At 37.5% G+C, this 16271-nt stretch overlaps 1 protein-coding gene across 2 annotated transcripts in view; it reads right to left on the reverse strand.

Annotated features, from left to right (window-relative positions):
- Positions 1-16271, reverse strand: part of LOC127632838 (immunoglobulin superfamily member 21-like) — a 302623-nt gene that overhangs the window by 179196 nt on the left and 107156 nt on the right. For both annotated transcript variants that reach the window (XM_052111644.1, XM_052111643.1), the window contains exon 2: positions 1589-1701. In XM_052111644.1, coding sequence (XP_051967604.1) covers positions 1589-1701 — 113 coding nt within the window. The remainder of the gene's footprint in view (positions 1-1588; positions 1702-16271) is intronic.

Here is a 16271-nt window from a genome sequence, read left to right on the forward strand (position 1 = left end):
TGCCCACTAAAGCTAAGCAGGGTTGAGCCTGGCCAGTACCTTGATGGGAGACCTCCTGGGGAAAACCAAGGTTGCTGCTGGAAGTGGTATTAGGGAGGCCAGCAGGGGGTTCTCACTCTATGGTCTGTGTGGGTCCTAATGCCCCAGTATAGTGATGGGGACACTATACTGTAAAAAGGCACCATCCTTTGGATGAGATGTTAAACTGAGGTCCTGACTCTCTGTGGTCATTGGCACCTATCTATCATGGCCTAGTGTTAATCTCCACCCCTGAATTGGCTACATCTCTCTCCTGATGGTGTGTGGTGGGTGTTCTGGTGCACTATGGGTGCCGTCACATCCTCATCCCTGTGCTTTGAGTGCCTAGAAAAGCGCTATATAAATGTAAGGAATTATTATTAGAAAGCATCACAGTGTACCGCCGTTCAAGGAAATCTACCTACAAATTATTTACTTATAGTCATCTCTGCACATTAAGGTGGGATGAGAGAAAGTTTGCTTTTTTAACATAAAAAAAAACAACAACTGCACTTTAAGGGTGTGTTCACACTTTAAAACGAACTCTGGTGAATTCTGTTAGTGCGGTTCATTTGAACAAGCGTGAACGCTGTCTCACGAACCTTGGTGCGCACCAAACATGCGGACCAAGGCCGTCTGAAAAGTGGGTCTTGGTCCGCTTCCAAACGAGCTCTGGTGCGGTTCGATTGATAAATGAACGCAACTTGGACCAAAGACGTATAAACGGACCAAAATCAGGAAGTAATTTGCCTTATACTGACCTCAAGCATACCTGGTTCTTCTCATCATAGGAGCTATGTTGCCCATTACAGTTCGGCACAGGCGTCAGAACCGCCATCCTTGCAGCATATATTCGCTTGTGTGTGCAACGGAGGAAATCTTGCCGTTGTTTTGACTCCTTTACACATTTTATTAACTCTTCGTTTGATCTCAGCTGGTAAAACTTCCACCATATATACATATATAAATATAACGAGCGCATTTCGCCCAGCAGCCAGTATTGTTTTGGATGATCGGCAAGTTCTGTCAAAAATATACATCATAAAAGCTGTCCAATCAGGTTGTGAATTTTTCCTGATGCCCTTGGTTTTGTATCGTTAGGTTCGGTGTTTAAAATGCCAGTGTGAACGCTAAGAGAACCAGGACTAAATGTATTTATTTTCTTTTTTGGTCCGGACCAAGAGGACCAAGAGAACCAAACTACAAGTGTGAACACACCCTAAGTGAGAACACTTAATTTCTGAAACCATTTATTTGTGGTGAGCACAAAGCAAACTTGAAAAGGTTTTTCAGTTAAGTTTGCCCAGGGAAACTTTTCATGTCATAACCGATTCCAAATGTCATATCCTCAATGTCTAATGTAATATTGAGCTGATATTAAGGGTTTTAAACAAGCACAGAATATCTTGAGGTCACATTTAATAAATAATGAAGCAGTCTCCAGACCATTTGGTTTAGACCTCTAGGCTGAATGCTTAATGTGTTCTGTTGCAAAAATGGACAGATTTAGAAGGCAAACAGCAAATAGATGATAAATACATCAGCGCATACGCAAAAAACAGTAACTTACCCTGTACCACACAATCTCTCGCAATCTTCCATCTGTCTTGAAGTTGCACTTTAGAGTCACGGTCTCTCCCACAACAACAGGTAGCAAGGGCTCTATCGTTACGGTCAAATATCCTGCAGAGACAAAAGTAAGACATCACTGCAACCATGTTCATGTACAGACATTTAGAAAAGAGAAATGACCAAATGGTGTTTTTAATTGATTAAAGAGGGTGATATTTGAACAAGTACCTTGTCATGGCACTTTTAGCACAAATAAGTATTTTCGAAAGGAAGTAGCCTATTGCACATTGTGGAGTGTATTCAATGATATTATATAACTGTATGTTGTAAAATACTGTCTACAATGTTCTTAAAAATGTGTCAAAATATTTTTAGCGCAGCCAAATTTATGTACCAACACACAAAACAGTGAAGGAGAGCTTCTTTTGCATCATTAATTACACTTAAGCCATTGACACTTTGCCATCTGTTTAATTTTGTCTCCAAGTCAGCTTGGCTATAGCAGCCCCACCCCACAATTAAACTAAAGCTTCAGCTAACTTCTATTAGTCACAAGTATAACACGCAATCAGGCAGTGACTCCAACCAATGGTGAAAATTATGTTTTTTTTTAAACCCTCACGTTCTTCCAAAACAGTACAACTTTATTTTCTTCTGTGAAACACACACACACACACACACACACACACACACACACACACACACACACACACACACACACACACACACACACACATTTTATTTATTTTTTTAATTAGGGCTGTTTACACTTAACAAGTTAATTATGTGTGATTAATTAAATAAAGTGGGAAAAAAAGCACACAAAAAAATTATGCAAATAATCATGGTCCCAGATTGGAGCAATTCAAGCTTGAAGTACCACCTGTTTTCAGCAGGTGGTAGTAAGCAGAACTCCAGTTGTTAAGGCAACACGCAGCTGCACAGAGAACAAGCCACACTCAGATTTGCTTGAGCTAGACACCAAAGATGAGAATGCGTTCTATGAGTTCAAACACAAAGCAATTTCGAACACAGGGATCTCAAGATGTGTTTTTCTAACTGTAGTTTCGAACAACGTTTAACTTGACACCGCGACCTAAAACACTGTGTTTATGACGTGATGCAACCAAAGTGAGATGCTCCAAAAGCATCCGTCTGATGCATGTGTACATTGACCAGCCTGATCTCATGAAATTTACGCGAACATGACCACATTGCAAAATGTATGTGCTGTATAGTACGTTTGACTGCATGTTTCCAGTGAAATGTCCAGCTGGGAACGCCAAAAGCTAGTAAAATGGTGTTGCATTCAGATGAGCTTTTAAGTAGAATTTTAGATGGACGTTTTTAAAACATAACTCCCTAACGTAAAACTTTGGCATGAACCTAACCAATAGTATTTTAAAATACTGTATAAATGAGACGTTGACATCCTTAACTTATCAATACCTAAACCTAACCACTAGTGTTTTAAAATGCAGAAGAAAAATTAAAAATCACATTTTCTGAACCAACCACATAATTTCATTCTGCTTCTATGACTCTGTAATGTCACCTGTTAGCTTGTGGTCATGACTGGACTTGAACCACGGTCCTCTGACTCTAAGTCCTATGCCCTATCAGGTGAGCTACCTGATTAATTAGTCGATGTGCCATTTAATTAATTTGATTAAACATTAAACATTCGATTAAACATGCGGCTCTTCTGCAATATAATGACCCTGGGCTATCAAGCCCTAAAACGCTAAAAACACCATAAAGTCACAGTAAATGTAATTGATATGACCCGGTCACTATAATCCAAGTCTTTTGAAGCTGTCGTATGATGTGGAAAGTCCTACGAGCTTGAAACAACATGTGGGCCAGTAAATAATTACATACATTTGTAATTTTTGGGTGAATTATTCCATTAACTATTGCATTCCCCTTTTATTGATATTCAAATGCAGTTTTGTGACACATTTAATTAACAATAATATGCTATTCTTAAAGAAATGGTCCTTCTCTGCATCAGACTGAATGTCTAATTCACATATGCTCATTCTTTGGATAATTCCTGATCAACAAACCACATTGTGCTCCCTTTTGAGTGAGCTAATGAGTGCAATTACAAAGTTGATCACATTTCCGACACACTGAAAAGCACTTTATCAAAATGTTGGGATGCAGACACGAATGACAAATGGAAGAGATCTTGCCTCTTTAGGATAAAGATGGGAATGTCCTGCTCGAGTGAGCACTCTCTCTATCTGCCTAGCAGGTGGCCTGGATCCAAATGACTGCACAGTCTATCCATCTAAACCAGTCAATACTTCTCTTACCGCAGACATTGAAAGGGGATAGAGGCAAGTTGAAGAGATTCAGAACATCAATGAGGGAAAAAACTTTATTTGTCTATTTATTTTACTGTTGCATGGTACTATAATAAACTGTTTCCAGCCAGGATTTTTCAGCACAGTTGCACTCTATCTACACCGGACACGGTTTATGAGACGTGATGCGCAGCAGTGCCTTAAGTGATACATGGGGCAGTGGTTGCTCAGTGGTTAAGGCTCTGGGTTACTGACCAGAAGGTTGGAGGTCAGAGGTTCAAGCCCCAGCCCCTGAACAAGGCCCTTGACCCTATCCGCTCCAGGGGTGCCGTATCTTGGCGACTCTGACTCCAGCTTAGCTGGGATATGTGAAAACAAATACATTTCACTGTATATATGCAAAAATGTATGTATAATGTGACCAAAATAAACACTTCTATTCCAAAACTGAATCCCATTGAAGACAACATTCTACATGTTGTGCAGATAACACTGACCAATCAGCTGTGAGCTCTAGTAGATTTCAGCAATTACTTTTTCAACGAAAATCCACTGGTTTAAACATTTACTAATTATATAATTATTATTTTCATGTTAATGTTGCTAAAACTGCATATACATGTGCTTAGAAAAAATATAAATTACAAGACCAATGACCAAAAATGGCTTTGTAACAGTCAGAGGTTGTTTAAATATGCAATGGAACAACATACATTGCAAAAATATTCACACGTATGATATTTGGTAAGTATATCGACAATGGATGGGAACGTGCATGTCCTACTGAGCTTTTAGACCAATGTACATTTAATGATTTTAAGCTTCTCTCTGTGAATTATGCATTCTGCCCAACCCAACAGTTGTTGTTGAGTGCTTAAACAAGTGTGTCAACATGTGCATTGCTTTGTAATCATTATGCCTCAGAGCACGTAGAACAAAATGATTCTGCAGAGCAATTCTGTGCTTTTCAATGATCTGTCCATCTTGAGGTCTCAATAAGCCCTTGTGAGACAAAACAGCTCAATTCTTTACTGAATTGGCCAGGGCCTTATCACTATGTCAGCCTGACACAATTGACTAGGCAATTCTGTACATTTATCTCAGAGGAAGACAGACCATCTCACCACGAAAAACGAGGGAAATAAGGGCGAAAGGACAGGAACACATTCCTGCACCTATGCAACCTCTCTTCGTTTCAAAATTCCACAACTGTGATGGAGCCTGAACCCCAAGAAATGACTTTCTCCCAAACTTCGCTAAGGCTTTTGCCATCTTGAAATGGAGTCATTTCCTGGGTCCAAAATAAAGGGATATTCATCATAGATGGATGGCTGAAATCAAACTCTATGTGGGTGGTTGACAAATCGACATTGTCATGATTTTAGGTTAAAACATATACACTGATCAGCCACAACATTAAAACCACTGACAGGTGAAGTGAATAACATTTATTATCTCATTACAATGGCACCTGTCAAGGGGTGGGCTATTTTAGGAAGCAAGTGAACAGTCAGTTCTTGAATTCCATGTGTTGGAAGCAGGAAAAATGGGCAAGCGTAAGGATCTGAGCAACTTTGACAAGGACCAAATTGTGATGGCTAGACGACTGGGTCGGAGCATCTCCAAAATGGCAAGTCTTGTGGGGTGTTCCCACTATACAATGTTTAGTACCTACCAAAAGTGGTCCAAGAAAGGACAACCAGTGAACCGGTTACAGGGTTATGGGTGCCCAAGGCTCATTGATGCATGTGGGGAGCAAAGGCTAGCCAGTCTGGTCCGGTACCACAGAAGAGCTACTGTTGCACAAATTGCTGAAAAACGTAATTCTGGCCATGATAGACAGGTGTCAGGACACACGTACGGGGCTGCATAGCCCCAGACTGGTCAGAGTGCCCATGCTGACCCATGTCCTCCACCGACCTTCTACCCGAAATCACCTACATTGGGCATGTGAGCATCAGAACTGGATCATGGAGCAATGGAAGAAGGCAGCCTGGTCTGATGAATCACATTTTTCTTTTAGATCACATGGATGCTTAGTGTGTATGTGTCATTTACCAAGGGAAGAGATGGCAGCAGGATGCACTATATGGAAGAAGGCAGAACGGCGGAGGCAGTGTGATGCTCTGGGAAATGTTCTGCTAGGAAACCTTGGGTCCTGGCATTCATGTGGATGTTCATTTGACATGTACCACCTACCTAAATATTGTTGCAGACAACACCCCTTCATGGCAAAGGTATTCCCTGATTGCTGTGGTCTCTTTCAGCAGGATAATGTGCCCTGCACATTGCAAACAAAATGGTTTGAAGAACATGACAAAGAGTTCAAGGTGTTGACTGGCCTCCAAATTCCCCAGATTTCAATCCGATTAAGCATCTATGGGATGTGCTGGTCCAACAAGTCCGATCAATGGAGGCCTCATCTCACAACTTATATGGCTTAAAGGATCTGCTGCTAATGTCTTGGTGCCACATGACACCTTCAGAGGTCTTGTGGAGTCCATGCCTTGACAGATCAGAGCTGTTTTTACCTACATGATATTAGGCAGGTGGTTTCAATGTTGTGGCTGATCGGTGTATATTTGTATAAGGAAGAGTGTTTTTAGATGCTATAATTAATCACAATCTTTTTAATCAACACTTTTATTCCACTTGTACATTTTAATAGTCATGTGTTGGGACAAATCAATATTAAAAGTTCAGAAATTCCCTGTAGTTTCTCAATTATGTAATAGGAGGTCATGAAAACTACATGCACAATAATGATAAAAACACCTGAAATGCAGTGGAGTTTATTTTATGCCTAATGCCTAAAAAACACTGTTTCTCCTAGGTGGAGGTGTCACCACAGGAGTGAATAAATGAACATGAAGTAGTTCTATTTAAGCACTACAAATGTAATTAACAGTAGGAGGTAGGCTAAAACTCTGCTCGATTCTTAACTTTTAAAGTCTATTTTGGAAAATTGTGTTTTTACTTCCTGTTGGGATTTAGATTATAAAAATTAGTCTCAATATTACAGTCTTATATATATATATATATAATTGTGCATTACATAGATACATTCCCAAACTACAAAGGCTAATTTAGATCAGTTTAAACCAAGATTCTTGTCTCCTGAGCTTGTACATCATATATGGTCCATACCATATGACCATACCGGCCTGGATCCTCACTTTGAGGTGGTCTGCCAAATGCAACATGTGAAGATTTCTCTTTGAGGTTTAGCTGCACCTCGACGTGCTTTTTAAAGATTCTTAATTTAATCATCACGCTCGAGGGATCTTTACGCCGAAGGAGATTTGAACGGATAAGCCTCAACAGCTACAGGTCATTAAAAGAAGCTGAGGTTCTCACATAAAATCCCATCCACTTAGAACCCATAGTCCCATAAAGAGCTTTGAAAGGGCACGTTAGGAGAAATTGGTAAAAAAAAAATTTTATATGTGGTCATTTTTATTATATATCAAATCATTAATTGACATTAAAATAAACTACTTAAAGAGTTTGAAGATCATCACTAAAAAGAACAAAGAAAACAGCACATATAGAACAGTATTGTAGTTATTGCTGTTTAGGGGTACATATTTTGCAATTATATTTGCAATTTGTGTGAATATAACGTATGTATAGTATATCAAATGTAAAAAAATAAAAAAAGACTTAAAATGGATTTATGTCTTTGCATTAAAAGCTGTAATAAAGTATCAAACCAAAGTAATGGTCCCTCTTAAAAATTATAAACATCTTGTTCAACATTCAGCAAAAGGTATGCAAACATATGCATGTAACAGCTGATTTTTTTATCCAATGAAATTACATTCTTCCTTATATTTTTGTGTGTGATTTAAGTGCCCAAAGGGGACTTATGGAGTGCCCACTTTTAGAGCCCAGTGAAAACACACACACACACACACACACACACACACACACACACACACACACACACACACACACACACACACATACACACACAGTGAGTGTGAGCGTGTATTTATCACTTTGTGGGGACCAAATGTCCCCATAAGGATAGTAAAACCCGAAATTTTTGACCTTGTGGGGACATTTTGTCGGTCCCCATGAGGAAAACAGCTTATAAATCATACTAAATTATGTTTTTTGAAAATGTAAAAATGCAGAAAGTTTTCTGTGAGGGTTAGGTTTAGGGGTAGGGTTAGGTTTAGGGGATAGAATATAAAGTTTGTACAGTATAAAAACCATTATGTCTATGGAAAGTCCCCATAAAACATGGAAACACAACGTGTGTGTGTGTGTGTGTGTGTGTGTGTGTGTGTGTGTGTGTGTGTGTGTGTGTGTGTGTGTTTTCACTGGGCTCTAAAAGTGGGCACTCCATAAGTCCCCTTTGGGCACTTAAATCACACACAAAAATATAAGGAAATATAATAACATTCTGAGATAATTTTCTTCTTACCACAATTGTACAGAGAGGTTATCTGAGTTACCGTAGACTTTGTCAGTTTAAACCAGTCTGCCCATTCTCTGTTGACCTCTCTCTTCAACAAGGCGTTTCCATCCACAGAACTGCTGCTCACCTGGAAGTTTTTTGTTTTTGGCACCATTTGGAGTAAATTGTAGAGACTGTTGTGCGTGAAAATCCTCAAACCAGCCCATCTGGCACCAACAATCATCCATACGATTATCTAATCAGCCAATCACGTGGCAGCAGTGCAGAGCATAAAATCATGCAGATACGGGTCAGGACCTTCAGTTAATTTTCACATCAACCATCAGAATGGGGAGAAATTTGATCACAGTGATTTGGACCAAAGCATGATTCTTGGCGTCAGATGGGCTGGTCTACTGGGATTTTCACACACAACAAGTGCTCTACAAAGGACACTGATGCAACATCTCTTCTTTTTGACACCTTTTTTTTGCATTGTTAACCATTCCTCTTTTGAAATTCAAATGACCACTCGCATGAGAATATTAGAGAAGCACCACGATCACGGCTATGGTAGTCACATCCTTAGACAGCAGTTGTCTACCTTTGTTTTTGCATGCAAAATTTCTGTGAAAAATCGCTATGAGCAGGATGGCATGATACTGCATGACTTACTGATATGGAAAGAGCCATGAGCTGTGGGATTGCAAAATAGCTCATTACATGGACTGCGCCCTTGGGCCTGCACGGTGCATATTTCAAACACATTTCCCTCTACCAATGTCCAAGCCAGAGGTCCCCTTTTCATGATCCTTCACAGAAGAAATGACAGCTGGCAAACAAAATTTTTTGTTGTAGTTTTGAGTGACTCACTGATTCTCCAATAAATACACATATGGGTGAGTGGTCAGACTTGGCTAAACCACAAAGCCTCCACTGGTGCTAGCTTAAGGAAAGACCGTGGCTGGATTTCCCAATTACATGCAGTAATGATGAGAGGGCTGCGCTAGAACTAAACTTGGGTGTTGACGTAACAGTTAACCACACAGGCAGTTCAATTTCTACCTAACTGCTACGTTACATCATGCGTGGCAGCACACGCCTCTGAGGTAATTGAGTCAACCTCATAACACCATCCGTACACCATCATTCAACTTTCTGCCAGAGACTAAGAGTCAAGAATTCTCCCCAATATGATTTGTCTTCATTGTCATAGTTAGGTCGAAAACTAAATGAAAATACTAATGAGGCTTACAGCAAGGACTGCTAACAAGTCGGCGTTCATCATAACTCAAGGTAGTGCATTGTTTACAGTTGAACGAAGGACACGTTCAATGTCTAGTCCAAGGTCACATTGGCATTCAGAAAGGCACTGCTAAATATTAATGCAAAATAATAATAATTAAATGTTCCTGGCACATAACTCTATCTGTATCCCTTTCAGACCATGTCCATATCACCAAGAAGGGTTTACTTTCAAGCTAAATGTAAGGGAAAAATCGATATTTTAGAGCATTGGGAAATTTACCTCTTGGTACTGTGATGATACCAACCTGGTCGAATAATCAAGCGCTGCCATCTCTACATTTTAGCTAAATAATTTTTTTAAATGTCAAAGAAGAAAGACAAAATGATGTGGTTGCTTCAGCATTTACGTTTTTGCTTTTATGACATTATCGGTTAGGCGATTTAAAACTCAGTAGAGCAAAACCTCATCTGTTTGGGAGAACATTTAACTCGCTTTTAGTGCCTCACAGTGGACATTTCACCTTGAAACTGCAGAGATATGTGACATGACCAATGTAATATCATTTTGCAAAAATGTAGCCATAGTCCCAAAATTTTCATGAGATCAGGCTGGTCGATTCTCTACGACAAGAATTAATATTTTTAGCTATATTCTACCCATTTATAATTTTGTGAAAAAACAGACTAAGCACAAATATGATATGTTACATTAGATCAACGAGCAATCAATCATTTTTATTCAACCAAAATGCAAACTCAGATTGAGTTCAAGTCTATAACTTGTTTCATTTGTAAGAATGTCTGAACCTCTAAACAGCTAGACGTTACATTTATAAAGAAATAAAAATATAAATAAATCTCTCACATTTTCATTGGACCCCCTAGAAGAGGTTTCCTGGACCCAGTTTGAAAACCCCTGCTCAACTTCTATGGCTCTATGATGAAGAAAAGTAGGAAGCTGTTGCACAAAGAACCAAAATCCAATAAAGATACAAGCGAGTAAAAGGTCACAACATATCACAGTTTTAATCGTAGTATTCTAAACATAAAGAATCACAATATTATTAAATCATGACCCATATATCCAGCATGGCATCATGAAAACTACTTGACAGTGGCAACATTTTTGTACAATAAAAATTACCTGGTTCATTACACATACAGCAACATTTTAAAGGTCAATTGTCCACGGTGTGGTGCTAAAGGCAAGTTAAATATTCACCCAAACAGATGAGGTTTTAAAGGTTAATGCACTATTGATTTTTAAATCAACCAAACCGACCTCCCTTCCCTAAACCTTAACCTCATGCGATCCATCTTCCACATGTGTGGCCGTTGTATATTGGCTTCGCTATACGCAATGCATAATTACAATGAATCTAGACCATCTGAATACCAATTCACAAGGCTCCACATTGTCATTTCAATGGTAAATGGTCTGTACATATAGTGATTTTTTTTAACCTTAGTCTCAATCACCCGGTCTCACACACATTCACACTCACGCTCATACACCAATGCGGCAGAGCTGCCATGCCATGCATGTGACACAAAAGCATGACGTCGATTTTACTAAAGCACTTAAAAGGGTGCAGCATCAACAAAAGTGCCTCTAGTAAGAAACCTCTTTACGTTTTTTAATTGAAAACTATTTGGTTGTAAAGAGTAGCGTCTCTAGATTCATTTGTTATGCTGCTTTAAACAATCCATAAATTGTTTGCGCATTAGCACGCTGATGAAGATTAAGTACACATAAGTGGAAAATTAAATCTTATTCCCTTAAAAGTTGAAAAAACATGTTAGTTATTTAGAATAAATTTCAAATTTTGGCTTTATATGAAGTTAGAATAAAAATAAGGTTAATTTCCAACTGTTCTGAGACCAGTGCAGACAGACAGCACACCTGAGGTTAAGTCATTCACTAAATAGAGAGCAAGGGTGCATCCTATATCTTTCTAAGCAAATTAAGTGCATTCACTTCATAAATCCAACCAAAAGTTCAGTTTCAGGCTGCAGCTGATTTTTGGACAAGTCAACATGTTTGGCAGACATGGGACATTGATAATCATTATATAGATTCAGAATTGTATAATGCAAAATTTTGTTTCAACATCGTTGGCAGTGATTTGATAATGATGCCCATTACTTTGAATCAGAATTATTTATTCAGCTTTATAGACAATCAGCTGTAATGTCTATAACCTCTCAAAAACATGAATAACTGGAAACAAAATTCTATAGCTTGGTATTATTTACAATTTTACGATTTAGTCCCACTGTCCATAAGTGGACATACATTTTTAAGAAAACTATTTGCTCTAGATTTGTTTTGGTTTTGTTAGTCACACTCAGGTCTTAGGAGGTTAAACATAAACCTAACTGATAGAGTCAGAAAAGAAAATGTGAGATGAAAAACACAATTTCTGAACCAACTGCATCATTTTGAGGCGTTCCTACGACACTTTCGGTTCACGTGTCAACTCGCGTGCTTTTCAGGATGGGTGCCCCTTCGTGCAACTAGTTCAAATTCAAATAAGCTTGTGAATGTAGTTGTTTATGAAAGGAAAACATTAGAATGTATTGGTGTAAAAGTCATATGCTTTATACTGTATGTGCTAAAGGAAATCATTGTAGTAGCGCCATTAGTGTCTGATTCCCACCCCAACTTCACACCTGATTTGTCCACGATTGTTGGGAAAATCAGCTCGATTCAGCCACCTTGTGACAGGTAAACACATCCTTTATATCTTCACACCTGGATCTTCCCAATAGTCAGAAAGAAGCAATCTTTCTGATGTCAAAACAGCCCTAAAGAGCATAACTCCCATTATTTAATCTAATTGGAACTTTTGATGATTGTTTACATATTTAGGGTTTACACAACTATTAATTTTTAATAGCCAAATCATGTGTTTCACGAGTAGTCGGCATGGACCGCGTCCAACTAATTGACTAGGTTGTGCAATAACCCCTAGTGCAATATACCTCAGATGGTCAGTATACAGACTGTCTATAATCATGCTGATGCTTAGGTTCCAGTCCCCATACAAGGAAGACATCATAAATTATTACAACACCTCAAGCTTCGATGTCCAACGATATCCAATACAGTTGAACAACCGTGTCTGCTTCTGTGTTTCGTTCAGCTTAAGTTGAGCTGAACAGGCTTTACAGTACATTCTGTTTCTCTGGCTTGTTGCAGCATTGTATTGATCCTCACATAAGCCTTTGCCCAGAGGAAGCCAGGGACAGACCTGTTTATAGCCTGCTCTTTACCTTCAACCAGCCCATGTATTGGAGGCTCTTTCAGGACAGATATTACTGCTTAATGTCAGTGAGACATCTCCACCGTGCTCATAACATTCTTCTGCTGTCTACTATGTCATGGTTAAATAGTGCCAGCTATGAATCTACTGTAACGTCTCGTGAAAAACACATCAGCAACGACTGAGTTTGCAAATTAATAAAAACAAGCATACGCCAATGCTCACAGATATAGCCTCGAAAGTGGTTGAGATGAAAAAATATGGCTAAGTATAGAGTGGTCTACGCAGCAAAATGCTGAGTGTTAAAATCATTTTGAAATGAACCGTGACCAAGTTGACTATCATTGAAAAAACACAAGCAGGGAGTTGAAGCCGCCGAATATGTCACAGTAATTGGCTCGTATTAACTGGTTGTAGAAGCACGCGTGGCCTCTGCTGCATCTTAATCCATCAGTCTCACCATTAAAATAACATCTAATGAGAGTTTACAAAGTGGCCTTTTTGCCATTAATAACAGTAATCTGCCAAAGGCACAACAAGAAAACTGAACACAACTCAAGAGATGGACTGAGCTGGATTGCGCTCTGTGTAATTATTTGGTGTGATTAATGGTAATGGCTTTTCTAGGCATCAATGGAGAAGCAAATGTCTCCAGGACGAGAGGAATGGCCGACTTGGTGTTTCACAAGCGTTCCTCTATGAGTGGGATAAACAGCCCATTGATTTGTGACATTAGAAAAAAATTTAAGCACTTTCATGGTACCTCAAATGAGACAATACAGGGTGGAACAAAGCAGCCCTGTTGTTTCTCTGGGGAAACGAGGAGATGAAATGTGAGTGTTAATGCTGAGAAAGCAGCACAGGCCTTGAGAAACAATAAGAAGCATGGCCACAAGGCCCTTAAAGCTCAGACATGTTGTTCTATAGACGATTGATAAAGATGTTTTTTCTCCTGAATGTATCTGGTGACTGGAGTCTGCATTGTGGTGTCACACAGTGTTGGGTAAGTTCCTTAAAAAGATAACTCACTACAAACAACTAATTACAGTATTACTCAAAAATGGTTATCAGATTACTGACTGAACAGATTACCTAATTGGAAAAAAAATCTCATTACTAATTACTGTAAAGTTACTTTCTTAAACAAAGAAAACTTTTGTTTTTCCAATCACCGAATTCAAAATAATGGCTATATTTCCTTTTTTTTTTCATTGACTCGTTATGTACACCATTAAACTGTTCAAAAGAAACCTGATGTATGTATTAACATAAATCAAGTTTTAAATGTGTTAAACACTTATAATATTATTTTAGAAATATGTGTAGCCAAAATAATTTAAAGTATTTAACAATATAAACTGTATAAAGGCAACATTTGTCTTAAAAATAAATAGATAAATAGATATATGTATTCAAATAAAGTATAATCAAAGCTGAAATTCTTGAAAAAGAAATGTTGGCATTTCATGAAAAAAATATATATATATATAAAAAAATGTAAAAAAAAAAAAATATATATATATATATATATAATTTATTTATTTTATAAAAAAAAAATTCCCATATGACAACAGAATGTCTGACTTTGAGATAGTGAAAAAAAAAAGAAAAAAAACATTATAAATATATATATATATATATATATATATATATATATATATATATATATATATATATATATATATATATATATATATAATTTATTATATATTATAATTATTTATATTATTATAATTTATTATTTTTTATAAATTATTTAATAAAATAAATAAAAAATAATATAGAGCCTCAAGAATTTTTGTGTTTTAAAGAATAAAAGATAAAAGGTGTTTATATTTTTTCTTTATAAATGTCTTTATTATGTTCAGCAATTAAAGTCATTACATATTTTCTTTCTTTCTTTTATTATTCTTTTTTGTAGTGGTATAGCCTAAATGTTTTTCCAAAAATATATGAAACCAACATGGACACAAAGATATCTAGGAACATGACACGTGTGTTTCAAACTAAAAATATATTTAAAAATATTTCACATTTGTATTTACATGGACAACCTTATGGAAGAATGGGATGGATGGATGGATAGATTGACGGACAGACAGGCAGACCATCTGACAGATGGACGGACAGATGGATGGACAGACGGACATACAGAGTATGGAAAGATAGGCAGACATTCAGAATGATGGATGGATGGACGGACGGACAGATGGACATACAGAGAATGGACAGATAGGCAGACATTCAGAATGATGGATGGATGGATCGGTGGATGGATAGATCAGTAATTTCTGTCATTTTGCAATTCCTTTTGGGTAAAAATAGAGACATTAATGATACACCGCAACTTTAACAGACCTAGAGTGTAAAATGCCATCAAAAGTAATGCTGGGGCATTGAGGTTTTCTGGGGAAATACTGTATCTACCAATCATGAACCACGCATTCTTGAAAACACATTTAATAAGTCTTAAAAGCAGAGAAAACTGGCTGTATGTTCATTGGCTGAATCTATCGGAATGCAGATGAGCTATTTTAACACTGAGTGTGCCTCTTCAGGTTCCACACCCAGTTCAAGAATAGGAGATAATTGTTCTCACTATGCAGTTAAAACGCTTCAGAAGAGCATCCATTGATACTGTAAATATTTCTTGATTGCCTCTTGTTCTGTTGCCGTTTTGGCACCAGAATGATAAGCTAAAAAAGAAAACTTCATATTACACACACCTTTCAGCAGCACAAGAAAACAACAGACAAATGAGATCTTAATTACTCAGTTAATTCAGTAAAGTTTGCCGGGACAATTGGTATTTTTTCTCTCATTAGGTAACAATGGGTATTTTCCTACAGTGATTACAAGAGCAATAATGAGCAATGCATTACTGCAAATGACTGAAGTGATTATAGTCGGCTAATAAATAAAAAGCTCTTAAATTATGATTGCTGATATCCAAATTAAGATGGTGCTGATAATGATAACCAACATCTCTGTTGTTCTTACCACTTCTATAAATATAAGCATTACAATTCAAGACCATAAACCAGTGCACATCAGGGAAATTATTATTTATGTAAGCTTAATACTGATTAAAAACAATTTGTCAAATCAACGATTGACTCTAATGAGTTCTTTTGAGGCTAACCATGTTTAATATTTATGAGCTTTTTTTTAAGTGTATTAATAAAGGTTCCAAATTAATCTGTTCTTTAAATAAAAGGCATTAAACAAACTAAAGACAAATCAAAAGCTTTATTTTTGAGATAGAATATTTCAAATGCCCATGCAATCAAATGAATTACCGCACTTCAGATTGAGCAGTCCTGTTTGACAACCAATTAAGAGACCCAGAACAGAATTTTGTTTTCTGTAATTAACAAACACGATGAAAATCATGATTTTTTCTTTATTTAAATTCCTTTACAGCTCAAAGTTGGGGTTACAGGTGCAGAC

This window comes from Xyrauchen texanus, chromosome 39 (genome assembly GCF_025860055.1).
Source record: "Xyrauchen texanus isolate HMW12.3.18 chromosome 39, RBS_HiC_50CHRs, whole genome shotgun sequence".
Taxonomy (NCBI): Eukaryota; Metazoa; Chordata; class Actinopteri; order Cypriniformes; family Catostomidae; genus Xyrauchen; species Xyrauchen texanus.